At 47.8% G+C, this 16,792-nt stretch overlaps 1 protein-coding gene across 4 annotated transcripts in view; it reads right to left on the bottom strand.

Annotated features, from left to right (window-relative positions):
- Nucleotides 1-16,792, bottom strand: part of LRRC20 (leucine rich repeat containing 20) — a 254,866-nt gene that overhangs the window by 186,759 nt on the left and 51,315 nt on the right. For all 4 annotated transcript variants that reach the window (XM_025184483.3, XM_006122779.5, XM_006122780.5 and 1 more), the window contains exon 3: nt 9,034-9,183. In XM_025184483.3, the coding sequence (XP_025040268.3) occupies nt 9,034-9,183 (150 nt within the window). The remainder of the gene's footprint in view (nt 1-9,033; nt 9,184-16,792) is intronic.

Here is a 16,792-nt window from a genome sequence, read left to right as displayed (position 1 = left end):
CCCCCCCCAGCAGATCACGGAGACGGGGAGCAAAGCCTTGGAAGCCGCCCGCAGCGGGACAGCCCAGGCGCGTCTGGGCTATCCCGCTGCGGGCGTCCTCCGTGGCTTTGCTCCGCGGCTCCCTGGTCTGACCAGCAGACCAGGGAGACGGGGAGCAGCTTTTCTCGCCCCGGAGGACGCAGGCGGCGGGACCCCGGCTCACCTGGGCGTCCCGCCGCTCCCGTCCTCCGGGGCGAGAAAAGCCCCGTTCGTAACTGCGGATCTGACGTAAGTCGGATCTACGTAACTCGGGGACTGCCTGTATAATTAATTTTTACATAAGAATGGTCATACTGGGTCAGACCAGTGGTCCATATAGCCCGGTATCCTGTCTTCTGGTCAAGGCCAGGTGCTTCAGAGGGAATGAACAGAACAGGTAATCAAGTGATCCATCCCCTGTTGCCCATTCCCAGCTTCTGGCAACAGGATAGGGACACAGAGCATGGTATTGCATCCCTCCCCATCCTGGCTAATAGTCACTGATGGACCTATTCTCCAGGAACTTATCTAGTTCTTTTTTTAATCCTGTTATAGTTTTGGTCTTCACAGCATCCCCTGGCAAAGAGTTCCACGGGTTGACTTTATGTTGTGTGAAGAAGTACTTCCTTATGTTTTTTTAAAACCTGCTGCCTATTAATTTAATAGAATCATAGAATACTAGGACTGGAAGGGACCTTGAGAGGTCATCAAGTCCAGGCCTCTGCACTCATGGCAGGACCAAATACTGTCTAGACAATCCCTGATAGACATTTATCTAACCTACTCTTAAATATCTCCAGAGATGGAGATTCCACAAACTCCCTAGGCAATTTATTCTAGTGTTTGACCACCCTGACAATTAGGTACTTTTTCCTAATGTCCAACCTAAACCTCCCTTGCTGCAGTTTAAGCCCATTGCTTCTTGTTCTATCCTCAGAGGCTAAGATGAACAAGTTTTCTCCCTCCTCCTTATGACACCCTTTTAGATATCTGAAAACTGGTATCATGTCCCCCCTCAATCTTCTCTTTTCTAAACTAAACAAACCCAATTCCTTCAGCCTTCCCTCATAGGTCATGTTCTCTAGACCTTTAATCATTCTTGTTGCTCTTCTCTGGACCCTCTCCAATTTCTCCACATCTTCCTTGAAATGAGGTGCCCAGAACTGAACACAATACTCCAATTGAGGCCTAACCAGCGCAGAGTAGAGCGGAAGAATGACTTCTCATGTCTTGCTCACCACATACCTGTTAATGCATCCCAGAATCATGTTTGCTTTCTTTGCAACAGCATCACACTTGTGACTCATATTCAACTTCTGGTCCACTATAACCCCTAGATCCCTTTCTGCCGTACTCCTTCCCAGAAAGTTGCTTCCCATTCTGTATGTATGAAACTGATTGTTCCTAAGTGGAGCACTTTGCATTTGTCTTTATTAAACTTCATCCTATTTACCTCAGACCATTTCTCCAATTTGTCCAAGTCATTTTGAATTATGACTTGCAAGTAGGAATAAGAGATCCTCCGGAATAGGGCTTTATTCCGGAGGATCGCGCCAGTCTGGACGCTCTTTTCTGGCTTTTCCCCAAGCCGGAAAAAAAGCGGCGGCCATGTTTATTTAAATCCCGCGGGGAATATTTAAATCCCTCGCGGATTTCCCTATTCCAAAGTTAGAAATTAGCATGCCTCTTCCGAAGAAGGGGCCAGTCTAGACGTAGCCTATCAGAAACTCAGCTGACACAAACTCAGCTAACAGAAACTCAGCTGACACACAGCGGCCCCTGACCCCCCCCAGCTGTGCTTCCCGATCCCCCTTCCTCCCAGCCCCCCCTTCCTCCCAGTCAGCGCCGCTGCACCCCCCCCCCCCCTGCCAGCTCTGCTTCCCGCTCCCCCTTCCTCCAAGCCAGTGCTGCTGCACTCCCAACCACCCTCGCGGCCCCCGCTCCCCCCCCAGCTATACTTCCCGCCCCCCCCCTTACTCCTGGCCAGCCCCTCCCCCGAGATCCCACGGCCAGCACCGTTCCACCCGCCCCGCCCCCCATGACCAGCCATGCTTCCTGTTGGCCCCCCCATCTCCCCCCGTTAGCTGTTTCCAGCCCCCCTCCTGTGGCCAGCACCGCTCCCTTCCTGGCTGGGCCACACCCCCAATGAAGCATGGCAGTGGGAGGGGTCAGGGGCCGTGGCACTGGCCAGGAGGGGGGGGGGTGGGAAGTAAAGCTAGGGGGGGATCGGAGACCGGGGGTCTGGAGGAAGGAGGGCGGGAAGCAGAGCTGGGGGGGATCGGGGAGGCTGGTCGGGAGGAGGGGGGGCCGGAGGAAGGGTTGCGGGAAGCAGACCTGGCAGGGAGGGGAGGTGCAGCCACTGGCCGCAGCCGGAGTCCAACAGGCCGCGCCCCTGGCAGGCACTACCTCTAGTTGCTAGTAGAAGCCGGGCGGGGGTGGGGGGAGTGGCTGGGAGGCGGGGCCACGATTGGCGCTGGGAGCCTCTGGTTGTGTGCAGAAGCCAGGCGGGGGGAGTGGCTGGGAGTCTCAGTCCCCGCCTCGCCCCGCCCTGCCCGGCTTTTGCACGCAACCACAGGGCTCCCAGCGCCAATCGTGGCCCCGCCTCCCGGTCGCTCTCCCACCCCTGCCAAGCTTCCATCCAGAAATTCAGAAAATACCGGACATTGCACATGTCCAGTATTTTCTGAATTTTTCTACCAGACAGAGGGCGCAAATACCAGACTGTCCGGTAGAAAACCGGACACCTGGCAACCCTACCAGCAGCTGGGGGGAGAGCCAGGCATGACCTCTCCCAGGCCCCCCTCTGCGACTGTCAGGGAATGGGGAAGAGCTACGGCCTGGGGAAGGGGAGGGGGACAGCAGGCACTGGAAGGGGGCAAGAGCCAGGGCAGCCTCATGGCTGGTGGCAGCAGGGAAGAGCCGGACCAGCTGCAGTGTTGGCCTGGCCTAACCCCCTGGTAGTCGGAGGGAGAGAGTTGGGCTGACGATGGCCCAGGCCTGCCTCAGCTCGGTCCAGCCTCCCGGTAGCTGGGGTGAAGGGAGAGCTGGGGCTGGCCCAGCTTCAGGGGAGCCCAGCAGCTTAGGGGAGACCCGGGACAGGCCAGGGCTTCCACGCCTCAGCCTGGCTCTTTCCCGGTGGCTTGCGGGAGAGCCGGGGCTACCTACCCCCAGAGAGAGGGATTGGTGAGAGTAGTGAGCAAGGGGCACAGACCTCTAGTACTTTAAAAAAAATCCTTCAGTTAAAGACCTGAGCAATACCAGGTACATCTGCTAGTTTAAAATAAAGATGCAAGCAATAGCAACTGCTTTCTTAACTACATTTCTTCAGCAGTGTGGGACAGAACTAGAGGCAGAAAAGGAACTGGATTCATTCTTCTAGCCTGGGAAAGAAAGGACAGACAGCTGAGATACCAGCACTGTCTTGTGACTTGTGCGTCTGTCTGGGGCAGCACTGACAAAGGAAGTGAGCAGCAAAATCCATGATGCAGAGATGGGCCAGGGACATTTGTACCTGAAACTGAACTTTCTCTTGGTTCAAGCATGTTTGGAAGAGGGTTATTTATCCTTCCAGGTCTATTTCTAGCACAAAATGTCAGCCCATCAATAATCCATACTGGAGCCAACAGGCCACCTGTTCCACTCAAACAAGCAACTAAGCCAGCACACAAACAACTCCAGCTCTCCCTTTGCATTCAAATAATCCCCTGACAGAATCTTATTGTGCTCTTGGGTGCAAATTGGTTGGAAAGAGGTGCTTTCCCACCCCCTGAACTCCTGCACAAGGGGAAATTGTGTTCTATTTACTATGAATTTTCATTCTAGCATTATGTCAGTTTTCACTCTGTAGTGTTCCTTGTCTCCATGGCAACTAGAGGCAGAGCAAATCTTTTCCTGAGCCTGGGCTTATCACCACTCTTCAGGAAGAACTCACCATTATAGCTTCCAAAGCTTGGGGGGGAGGGGGGGACGGGAAAGCTAGCAACACAAAAGTTTATAAGTACACTTAAACCTCTGTACTCCGGGTGTCCCTAATCTGTGAACACCAGTGGTACCAAGGAGAGAGCAGTTTTCCATGCTGCTGCTGCTCCCCTCCATTTGGGGGGAACGGAAGCATGCAGAGCTGCTTCCCCTGCTGCTCCCACAACAGCGGGGAGTGTGGAACTACGTGTGACCCTGGGAGTGGGGAGGCAGGTAAGAGCCCCTTACCCACCCTTTCATGCCCAGAAGCTGCAGCACCCTCCCTGGCGCGGCAAAACCTTTACTCTGGCACGCACTGTTTCCCAGGGTTGCTGGATTAAAGACGTTTCAGAGTACTATTCAACTCAAACTATCTGCCACACAGCCTTGACAAAGTGTAAAGATTTTCTGGAAGAACACTTTCTTCCCCTTTAAACTACTTAACGAGTGAGAAATATCCAGAAAAGAGCCCTTCACATAATGCACTCCCCCAAGGAAGGATCAGACTGACACTGAATTATAGAAATGCAGGACTGGAAGTGTACACCTACACAGCAGGGCTAAAGTCAAATTAAGCTATGCAACTTCAGCTACATCAACTGCATAGCTGAAGTCGAAATAGCTTAATTCAGCTTTTGGCGCTGTCTTCCTTCCACTGCACTTACTCCTTATGAAATGAGGGTTACAGAAGTTGGAGTAAGAAGTCCTCCAACTCGCCATTATTTCGAAATAATGGCTTGCAGTGTAGATGCCTGTTATTCCAAAATAATGCTGCTGTATATACATACCCAAAGGGACCTGGATAGATCATCTAGACTAATCCCCTATGTGATGGGGTGCACTCACCCCTTTGGGGTTTTCCTGGAGTGTTGACAAACACACTGACATTCTCCTCCTTGCTCTCTGGGTATGGTGACCATATTTTCTGAACCAAAATTAGGGACACATTAGCCACGCGCCTGACCCCCATTAGTTGTGCAGAGAGGGCACCGGCAGAGCCAGAACGTTCCCTGCTCTGCAGCACTCCTGCTGGGCTCTGCAGGGTCTCTGCTGGGACTCCGGCAGCAGCTCCAAGGAGCACCTCACTGGCTGCAAACAGCGCCCTTCCCCCTCTGGCAGAGGTGGCAGCCACCTGTGGGTGGAGAAGGCCGGGCTGGGGGGGCGGGGGGGAAGGGCGTACCAGACAGCAGCATGTGCTGCATGGGAGCTTGGCGGTCTGGAAACTACACACCACCAACAGCAGCCCTGGGTGCCCGCGCAAAGCAGCAAGGGAGCCACTTACGTGTGGGGTGGAGGCAGGGCGTTGCTGCTGTGCCGCGCTAGCACTGGGTGTGTGCGAGGGTGTCCCGGAGAGGGGGGGGAAATGGCAGTGCCATTTGTAGCTGGATCCCAATGGGTTTTCTGGGACCTTTATCAGGACACCAGGACAGCACCTTTAAATCCGGGACAGTCCCAGAAAAAGGGGGGACGTATGATCACAGTATCTCTGTGACCTGTCCTGCGGGGCCAGATCTCTTCCTCTTCCCAGCCAAGGCACAGAGCCGAGAACACTGCCCTCCCCCCTAAAGATCAATATAAACACTGAACCTCTTCACGTCTGAGGAGAATGCAGTTTTGGGCACAGCTTTCAGGAAACCCACTCCCCAAATGGGACCCAAATAAATCATTCAGGTAAGCCCCCTTAACAATGAAAGGAGGATGTATACCCTGATTGCTCCCCCAGGTAACAATTATTTACATTGGGCTTGATAGTAAATAAAAGTGATTTGATTAAGTACAAGCAGTAGGATTTAAGTGGTTGCAAGTGAAAACAGGCAGAGCAAAGTGAATTACAAACTGAAAATAAGAAAATAAGAAATAGTTGTCTCACACACTCAAGCTTATTGCAAACTCACCCAAACACTGTTCTTATTTTAGCTAACCCTCCAAGCTAGGGAAGATCTTTTCTCTCTGGGGTCTCTCATTCATTCTTTTGAAAGTGACAGGCGAGCCAAAGACAAAAGCCTGACAACTTTGCATCCTAAATAGCCTATTTCCTGAATAGGCAGGAATTCTGTTTCTACCCTTCCATGGAAAACTACCTGGTCAGGCCCTTCCAGTTAGGGAAAACACATGTTTTACTACGAACAATCACTGCTAAGACTTAAAGGGGCTGTTTACAAGTGATCACCCAAACACTGAGGAAAACACCCTTGATGACTTTAATTCGCACATTTAAAACAATAAACCATTCCATGTTCCATATTTCTAACTTTTCATACAAGAGTGATACATACACTGAAATAAGATCTACAGATCCAGCAGATCGTGACATTAAAATTGATAGGTCACATGAGACATTTTGTCCAAAGCATCTTCAAGTTATAGATATTTGTATCCAGAAGTCATTTTCATAAAGCATGGGGGACTGTCACAACCAGCACTGAGGCAGGACTAAATATGATCTCTACAAGGGGTAGGCAACCAGGTGCAGTTCCTAGGGTTAGCCTCTAGTAGGCCACCAGCACTTTCTTTACCTGCGCATCCACAGGTATGGGTGCTCACAGCTCCTGTTGGCTGCGGTTCGCCATTCTCAGCCAATTGGAGCTGTGGGAAGTAGCGGCCTGGTCTGTACCACTTCCCACAGCTTCTATTGGCCAGTAATAGCGACCCACGGCCAAGAGGAGCAGCAAGCAGCCGTTATCTTTTAAACCATTTTTTAGATAACCTCTGCTTTTGAATTTTTTTACACACACCTTTTTAGTTTTCCAACTGAAGCTGGATGCAAAAAAATTAATCAACAGGCTTACAATCAAGCTTGTAATAACCTCAAAAGTCTAGGTCATCTAAAAACCCTAACAGCCATGAAATCAAACCCCCTATTTATGCTTAAGGCTGGAAGCTTTGCTGAGGATTTGAGGTATCTTGTTCAAAATCCCAGCTGTTGTTATTTTTCCTCCTCTCTAGAGATCTAGGGGGGAGACTTCCATGAGAGGTTTTAAGACTTTCTACTGCCCTTTTTAAGTACAGACTGTGAACAACATCATTAACTGGTCCCTGGGCCAAACCCCCGAGACTACAAATGGGGAGGGTTTCTGCGAGGGGCACAGTGTGCTTCCAGACAGACTGAAAGGACAGTCTGCAGACTTGTAACCTGCATTATCTCCATGAAAATAAGAGTAGCCACTTTATGGACTCTAATGGGACTCCTGAAAGAGGAGAAGAGGTAAGCCCAACTCTTAGGGAAGAGAACTTGAATCACATCACCAACACTGACTGCTGCCGGGAATGGACTGAGTGGAGCCAACTGCACAAAGAGAGACATGAGCTAGCACCATTAAGGACAAACAAGTCACTGCTATCAAAAAGGTCACAGAGGCCAACACCATTCATGGCACCTGAGACCTTGCACCTAAAACAGCAAGTGGGAAGGGGGTAAATTTTGTGGACATCTTAACTACCTCAGCACAGCCCAGGCATATGTGATAGGTAAGAGCAGGACTGTTTTCTTCCTGGTTATTATGGGAGGAGACCTTGCGTTCTCCTGAAATTGAGAAGGCTCCAGGATGGGTGAGAGGTGAACGCCACTCATGGAGGTGGCTAGTCCCTGGCATCTCCCCCTCTGTCCAAGGTCCCACCCCTGCTGTCTTCCCTCCCCCACGTGCTCCCATCAAACTTTTCTCAAGGGGTGGCAAGGCCTTTTCCCTACCACCACATGAAAACAGAATTCCTGGGGCTTGCTGTCCTTCACCCTACTCACAGGGCCAGAAGAATTGTTTTCCATTTAGCAGTTTTGAGAAGGAAAACACCAAAGCCAGTGAAGAAACAGACATTTAATTAAAAAATGTTCAAAGATCCCGTGAAATTTCTGCTTCAGAGGAAGCCCTGGAGTCTGGCACATATGTTGCTTGGAGGCATAAAATTCTAGGAGTGCTTCCTGCATTACAATCCTAAACCCAGTTTTAGATCTGTTCCTTCTCTTGTTACCATGAAGACTGGGAATGCCCAATTGTTTTTTGGCCTCCGTGTCCAAAATGGAGGAGACTGAGAATTAAATAACTACTAACCTCCCTTAGCTCTGAATAAAAAGAGACAGCTGACAAGTCAGCACTAATTCTTTAAACTGTTTAATGAACTGCTCTGAATAGAGATAAACTTTTATTAACCTTCTTTGAAAATTGAATTGCAGGAGCTCTAATGAACTGACGGAAGGTTGTCTGGTTTCCCTATAGTTGCTATACATTTCCCAGTTTCTTCTACTAAAATGTTGGTACCTTAGTTATTTCCTATAGCAATACTCTTCTGAGTCCCATCATCTCCTATTACCAGGGCTCGACAATTAGTGTAATCTACTCGTCCGTGGTAGCCCCTTCTGACCTGATTTTAAATAGATGTAACTAACTTGTCACCTCAAAAAAGTTAATTGAATTTTAGCTGACTGACAAAAACCTATTAAGTGCAGGATGGCAACATATAAGCTTTCCACCCAACTCTGCCAATGGACCTCAGTCTTGACCTGCAGTTTTTCCCACTATTGAAGTCCTGTGACACCACAGAGCATTGTCAATTCACCACCTCTCTATTGAGATACAGAACAATCTGTATTCTTATGTACAGGCACATTATCAAGATACAAAACCAGATTCTAATCTCTTTTACAGAAGTGCAAATTAAGAGTTACACCATTTATGTCAATAAGTTATAGGACTGCAATGATAACTTAAGGCAGTCAGCTCTTAATATCATGTCTCACATTAGGGATTTCTGAAAGCCAAGTTTATTTTGTGAAAGAACGGCTCCCAACTTACTAGATGGAGATTGTAATATAGCATGGATGAAGAAATAAGGAAAAAATGTTGTGTTCCATTTAGCCCAAGCTTGCAACAGAATGGTGCACTGAATAGTGTTGATGCAGAATCACAAACAGAGCTGCAGACACGTGTGTCAAAAACTTTGTGTTATAGGCATATAGCAAAAAACAGATCTATCCTGTCCGTCCCCCCCCCCCCCCCCCGTCTTCCTCCACTTCCTGCCCCTCCCCCTTTTTTTGTGGTGGGTACTTCTGAGACTCACTCCTACCTCTCATCTGGCTGAAAGTGGTGATGAATTTGCTGGTCACAGACTTGAGTTCATTATTGGCTAGAGTGATGAGATGTATCCCTTCAGTGACATTCCTCATGACTTTGTAAATGCCAATAGGGAACATCATCAGCTTGCAGTCAGCCAAATCTGTAGTGAAACAAATTGAAAAAGACAAACATGCAGAGCAGGATAGCGTACTCAGAATGGCTTCAAGTAACTACCATGTTCACATATTTTATTCTATTAATTAAAAAACAACATAAGAAGAGACAAATTGTCAAGCTTCTAAAGTTACTGGTGCATTATCAATATACATTGCTCAGGGGACATATTTTACTGAGAGGAGTTCAAAATCATAGGTGCTGGGAATGCTACCACACCTCCTGGCTTGAAGTGGTTTCCATTATATACAGAGTTTACAGTTTGGTTTAATAGGTCTCAGAATTCCCACTAAAAAGTTGATCCAGTGCCCCTGCTCAAGATGATGCAACAAGATTTTTACAGCCTACAGTTTGCCCAGAGATATGAGAGTATTCGTTTTTGCTCTGAGGATGTTATTTCTCTGCCCCATCAACTTTTTAACAAGGAGAGTGACATTTTATCAGAGGGCCTTTTCCCCACCCAAAACCCTAGTTTGTATTCTTGTTGGAATTACTCTCATCAGACATTACAATGATCTAAAATTCCTAGGATGCAAGAACCCCCAATCACTCCCTTTCCTGCCCACGACATGCCCCCCCATTCCTGAATAGAGCCACCTCCAAGGTTTGGCACAGAGCTTGTCCTCTGGCTCCTGCAGGGAACTTCTTGCTCCAGCCCCTTGCACAGGGGGCACATGTAGCTGCTTTGTGGCTCCATGGCCGCAGCACAAAGGAACTGCAGGGCAGCCATGATGTAGGCCCAGAGTGGAGCGATGGAACAGAAACAAGGGAGATACACACAGCATACACAAACTGTACAATCAACTTCTGGTACAAAGCAGTTGTCTTTGGTCGGTCTGTAGCAATGATTATCATTCTTGCTGAAAGCTCTGCAGTCTACAGCACACCACTTAACTTACATGTGGCCAGGCAGATAGGAGCAAGGGGAGTAACTGTTGCTGAGAGATAGAAACCCAGTCCCCTTACATGTAGGGGCAAGCATCACCCCTACTGGCCCAGGGAAGTGCCAGTAAGGATGGCTGCACCCGAGCAGGGCAGATTATTTTTCAACTAAGGTGCCTATGGGAATCCTGTAGATAAAGGCTGCAATGGGCATGTAATGAAGTAGAAACTCCTCAGCCATCCTGTCCATACTCCTCCCTGATCAACAGCCACCCACTTTTGGGCTTGCACTGGCTCTCTGCAGGCAACATTGCTGCTCCAGAGTATAACTGTAGCCTCTCATTGGCAGAAGTGTAAACGAGAAGAGATTATTTCTGTAAGCAGGGTCTTAATCAATACTTCCATTACAGCCAGCTGGAATGAGAAAGAAAACCTGGGTGGCTACGTCTAGACTGGCATGATTTTCCGCAAATGCTTTTAACGGAAAAGTTTTCCGTTAAAAGCATTTGCGGAAAAGAGCGCGTAGATTGGCACGGACGCTTTTCCGCAAAAGCACTTTTTGTGGAAAAGCATCCATGGCCAAACTAGACGCACTTTTGCGGAAAAAAGCCCCGATTGCCATTTTCGCGATCGGGGCTTTTTTGCGCAAAACAAATCTGAGCTGTCTACACTGGCCCTTTTGCGCAAAAGGGACTTTTGCCCGAACGGGAGCAGCATAGTATTTCCACAAGAAGCACTGATTTCAGACAGTAGGAAGTCAGTGTTCTTGCGGAAATTCAAGCGGTCAGTGTAGACAGCTGGCAAGTTTTTCCGCAAAAGCACTTGCTTTTGCGGAAAAACTTGCCAGTCTAGACACAGCCGGTGTGTTTATGTAAATACAGTTCACTCATTTTGCTTATCCTGCTATGATATTCAACTGTTACAATGGTGTTTTGCTCATTGTAACCAATTTGGCTGTTGTGGGATCACAAACTGCATTAACATTAAATGCAGGAATTGTGAGATATGATCACCAATGCTTGCAGTTATTGGGGGAAGGCAGAAAAGTCAGACTATGTTTAACTCAGTTCAAAAGGAGAGAGGATGACAGTGTAAAGAACCTCAGATGGACAAGGGCCCGTCTGCCAAGATTCTGTGAAGTTAACGGGGGGGGGGGGGGGGGGGGAGCCTGTAGCACTCTGAATCAGCAGGCTACATGCCCTCCAGGTGTGAGCTGCAAGACCAGTTCAACCCATTTCTTTCCCTCCCCCCAATGATAGAACTAGAGCAGAACTAGACTCCATAAGGAGTCTCTTTCATTAGTTTAAATTTATTCCAGTGGATGCTAGAATTTCTTGTGGCTGGATTGTGCTTTGGGCCAAGAGTTGAAAGCACTAAGCCTGGCCCAAAGCCAAACCCACTACAAGCTAACAGAAGATGCGACAAGCAGCCGGCCAACAGAGTGGCTGCAGCATAACGAGCAGTCAGCAGAGAGGAGTAATGGCCAGCAGGGCAGTGACAGAGAGGTGCAATGAGCAGTCAGCAGAGCGGCAGCAACGAGGTGACGAATAGCCAGCAAGGTCATGGCAGAGAGCAGCAAGCAGGCAGATGGCAAGTGACCAGTGGAGTGAGTAAGATGCCTCCTCCCACTCAGCATGGGAGGTGAACTCTGTAGATGCACCTCTGAACTCTGGGTCTGCCCTGACTAAGGGCAGCACCTGTGAGTTGGGTAAAGAGAAGGGTTGGGCATGTGAAGGGGACATTTATAAGGTTGCCAGATGGTTTCAGAAAAAATACCAAAAAAAACCCCTCCCACCCTCGAGAGTTAAGCAAAAAAACCAAACCAAAACAAAAAAACCACACACAGCATGGCCCCTTTAAAAAAACACGTGGTGAGGCTTTTCGGCCTTAAAAGGCTGCCAGCGGCTGCCCACCAACTTGCCTCCTTGCATGGGACCAGACAGCTCCCCTGCAGAACCCAGTAAGCAGTAGGGCTGCCGGGCTGCCTCTGTATTGAGCCGGGATTTTCACCTTCTGACCAGGAAAAAAATCAGAGAGTACCAGACATTTTAGGTGTCTGGTATTTTCTGAATTTTTTTTACCAGACAGGAGGCAAAAATACTGAACTGTCCAGTTCAATACTGGACACCTGGCAATCCTAGACATTTACATTGCTGGACTTAAGAACCTGAGAGGGAAAAAAAAGTTGCCCAATCTATTTGAGGTGGGACGGTTACTTGTGGTTTTGGTTATGGTTTGTGGTGTTTCCCCAAATTAATGCTACACTACTTCCTTTCCCTTTTATTAAAGCTTTCTTTTCTACACTCAGGCTATGTCTACATTGGCATGATCTTGCGCAAATACTCTTTAACGCAAGAGTTCTTGCATTAAAGTATTTGCGCAAGAGAGCATCTACACTGGCATGTGCCTTTGCGCAAGAGCATCCGTGCCAGTGTAGATGCTCTCTTGCGCAAGAAAGCTCTGATGGCCATTTTAGCCATCGGGCTTTCTTGCGCAAGAAATTCATGTTGCCTGTCTACACTGGCCTCTTGCACAAGAACAGTTGCACAAGAGGGCTTATTCCTGAGCAGGAGCATCATAGCTCTTGCGCAAGAAGCCCTGATTTCACACATTAGAACAGTGTTCTTGCGCAAGAACTCCCCGCCAGTGTAGACAGGCAGCATGTTTTTGCGCAAAAGCGGCCGCTTTAGCGCAAGATCGCGTCAATGTAGACGCAGCCTCAGACTTTGTGCTTGCGAGTGGGGGAACATTGCCTCTCAGAGGTGTCCAGAGGTGTTATGTGAATTTCCCAGGTTACTGGGTGGGGGCTTAAGCCAGTTCTGTATTGGATGGATGGAGAGGAACCCTAAGGCCTAGATACTGAACCTGGCCCTGGCTGCTGCTAGCGCTATCTGGCAGTAGGGTTACATTTATATTTCTGCTGTTAACACCGGTCTGGCTACCCCTGGTCTTTGCTGTCAGACAGTCTTGTTTTGGCTTGCTCCTCACAGACAACGGAACATGCCCCTCCCGCCACTCTGAGCAAGGATCAATAATTTCTTCTTGGCCTATGGTGAAGGTCAAGTATCTGTTGTTCTTTCATCTCTAGCTACTTGTTGTGGAAAATGAGGAAAAAGCTAAATTACATCTCACTCATGTATTGTGATGAGGGCCCTAGAACACCTATGAAAACAAATTAAGCATCATAGAATTTCCTTGAGCAAAAAGCACTTCATGTGATTGGCTCATTAGAAGTGACTAGAGGGCCTTAGTTGACCTGAGAATTGGTTTTGTTTTTAGGAGAGTAAGGGAATTGTTTTTTCATGCTAATGAACTGTCCAGTTCAGAAGGCAAGCAATCAACATCTGCCTCTTCAATATATATGTTGCTGTTCACTGGATTTCTCTCATAGGCTCCCTCAAGCTCCTAATTGAAATTATCTCCACTGTATTACTTTGCATTACAGACAAATACAATATTGAATCTATTGTTGTACATGGACATATGCAGCAGAATAAAGCATAGTAGGCAGAAGCACAGATGGTTTTGACAAACTTGAATTTTTATAATCACTGGCTGTGTCTACATTGGCATCCCTTTCCAGAAAAGGGATACTAATGAGACACTTCGGAATTGCAAATCCGCGGGGGATTTAAATATCCCATGCGGCATTTGCATTTACATGCCTGCCGCTTTTTTCCGGCTCGGGGTTTTTGCTGGAGAAAAGCACCAGTCTAGACGCGATTCTCCGGAAAATAAGCCCTTTTCCGGAAGATCCCTTATTCCTACTTTCAAGGGCTTATTTTCCGGAGAATCGCATCTACACGTAAATGCAGCCATGTAAATGCAAATGCCGCGGGGGATGTTTAAATCCCCCGCGGATTTGCAATTCCGAAGTGTCTCATTAGCATCCCTTTTCCGGAAAGGGATGCCAATGTAGACATAGCCACTGTGTTTTTCATTTGGGATTAATCTCAATGTATCTCAGTTCACAGCATAAACACACAGCGATTGACCTGATTAAAGCCCCCATTTGTCACATACTCCAAGTTATCTAAATCATAATCCCACACAACTAATTCACATTTTAAAATCAATCACTTGTCTCTTTCCCTCCCACCTTATCAATGCTAAGGAAAGTGTATAGGTGGCAGAAGATGGGAAATCCTTTGCTCTAGTAGCCCCCATCCTTCCCCAAATGACAGGCCTTTAATTGTGTCAGAAGGTATTACATGAACTAGATTCAAAGGGCATTTCTGTTTTGAAATGGGAACTCTGTATAAGTATTCCCTCTTCAATGTAACAGGTCTATTCCCCATATAGACTCAGAACCACCTTTGCTGACTTTAGTGACAACATTGTATGACTTTCTGCAGAGCCATCACTGCTAGGAAACAGTGAGCTAATGCTTCACAGACACAACTGAAAACCAGTTTCCAATTGCAGAGCTACCTGTGGAACTCAATTGTGTTCCAGTTGCCTTACATAGGATAAATAAAGATGCCAGAGGTTTGTACTGGTGAAAATGAGCACAGGCTTTCACTCGAACAGTCTTCATCTCTGATGACACATGAGCGAGAGCAGGGGTTCTCCAACCAACTTTTGGTGGCCTCAGAATGTGTCCACAAAATTTTGCTGGTGGCCACCATTTTTTCTAAAAATATTTAATATAGGAAAACACAAATAAATATGCACATGTACTTGTCCAAACCACAGTAATTTATTTATGCAGAGGTTATTTTGCAGACCCAATTATAAAAATAATGTACAGTTGTCTCGTCTTTCCTGTACCAAAATAGAATAGAAACATAAATAGAGTGCTTTGCATGTTCTTCGCTTTTCTTTTTAACCTGTTGTTTCTTTTGCTTTTTTGGTTACATTTTTATTTTTAGACTTGATAGCCAGTAAGTCTGCTTCTGTGAACAATGGCATTTGTATATTTCTTAGTATCACTGTTCATATTAGCAGACTTGTTAGTTAGCTGGGAGGCAGTGAAAAGGGATACTAACAAACCTCTGTCAAAGCAGTACTGTAGCATCACTACCAGGGAGAGACCATACAATTGGGGCATACACCCCAGGTGGGCAAACTACACCCTGTGGGCTGCATCCTGCCCATCAGCCATTTTAATCCATCCCTCAAGCTCCCTCGCAGCAGGATCAAGTGCCCAGATCCTAGAAGCAGCAGCACGCCCCACTTCCAGCTCCTAAGCATGGGGCAACCAGAGGGAATGGTAACACTGCGTGATTTCCCCACCCATAGACCCTGGGAGCAGTGCCTGCAGACAGGGAGGCACGCTAAGCTGCTTAGCTATGCCTCCATGTAGGCACCGGGGGGAGAGGGAGAGAGAAGACAGACACATGCTGTTTCTTCTAGGATAGGAGCTGCTCGCAAACAGGTGATTGCAAACTGGGAGTTTAGAGAGGGAATTCTCCAGGTAATGGAGAAGTGACTACAGGACTCTTGAGGGAAGTGGCTGTCTGTAGTGTGTGTTGTGTTTAGGGCTTTCTTGCTGTGTGATGAGTTTGTGTTTGTGAGTGTGATTTTTTTGTTTTGTTTTCTGTTTTTTATTTTTTCCCTTTCTTTCTCCTTCCTCCACCCCATGGAGTGTGTGCTGTGACTGGCAGCTAGAAATTGTTGGCTTCTAATTAAAGTTTGAAATCTAGAAGCCTCTGCTGATTGGCTGAGCCTTGGTAGGGGGAGGGACTATCAGGAAGTCCGGGGCTTTATAAAGGAGTGAGTCAGAGACCAGGGAGCTTGTGAACAGGTGATTGCCAACAGGGAATTTGGAGAGGGAAGGGGGCGAGGTATTCTTGCCTTTCCTTTAAACCCTTTTTTAGGACAGCAGGTATGGATAGCGATAGCCCTGCTGTTGTTACCTGCACAGCATGTGCCAAGTTTGTCTTCTTCCCAGAAGAAAGAAGGGATTTCATCTGCGCTAAGTGCAAGCTGGTTGCCATTTTGGAGGAAAAAATTAGAGGACTGGAGGCCCAAGTGTCAACCCTCGGCTCGACCAGAGAGAATGAAAACTTCCTCGACAGAAGTCAGCGTTTAATCCTGCAAGCAAGGCAAGCAGAAGAGCCAGAGAGGGCAGTACAGGATGAGGAAGAGAACTAGCAGCATGTAACTTCTAGAAGGAAAAAAAGGCCAGCACAGGAACCCCCATTCCTACACAGGTAAGTAATCACCTTCAGGTTCTCTCCACAGGCTCTGAAATGGTAAATGCTTTAGAAGGGACCTCACAAGGAAGAAACCGGAAGGGAACACCATCTACTGGAAGGCATGGGATGCATAGTCCTAGGAATGGGGGTTCCACGAACACCTCCCCGAAAGAAGAAGGTGGGTGGTAGTGGTTGGGGGCTTCCTCCTAAGAGGGACTGAGCATCCATCTACCATCCGGACCTGGAATCTTGAGAGGTGTGCTGCTTACAGGGAGCTCGAATTCAGGATGTGACTGAGAATCTCACAAAACTGATCAAACCTTCGGATCGCTACCCCTTTCTGCTTCTTCACGTGGGAACTAATGATATGGCCAAGAATGACATTGAGCGGGTTACCGCAGATTACGCAGAGTTGGGAAGAAGGATCAAACAATCTGGAGTGCAAGTGGTGTTCTCGTCCATCTTCCCAGTTGAACGGAAAGGACTGGATAGGGATCGTCGAATTGAGGAAGTAAATGCGTGGTTGGGCAGGTGGTGTTGGAGAGAAGGCTTTGGTTTCTTTTACCATGGGAC

Source organism: Pelodiscus sinensis, chromosome 8 (assembly GCF_052426305.1).
Source record: "Pelodiscus sinensis isolate ZL-2025 chromosome 8, ASM5242630v1, whole genome shotgun sequence".
Classification (NCBI taxonomy): Eukaryota; Metazoa; Chordata; order Testudines; family Trionychidae; genus Pelodiscus; species Pelodiscus sinensis.
The sequence above is the reverse complement of the archived record's forward strand: the minus strand, read 5'-3'. Positions and strand labels throughout refer to the sequence as shown.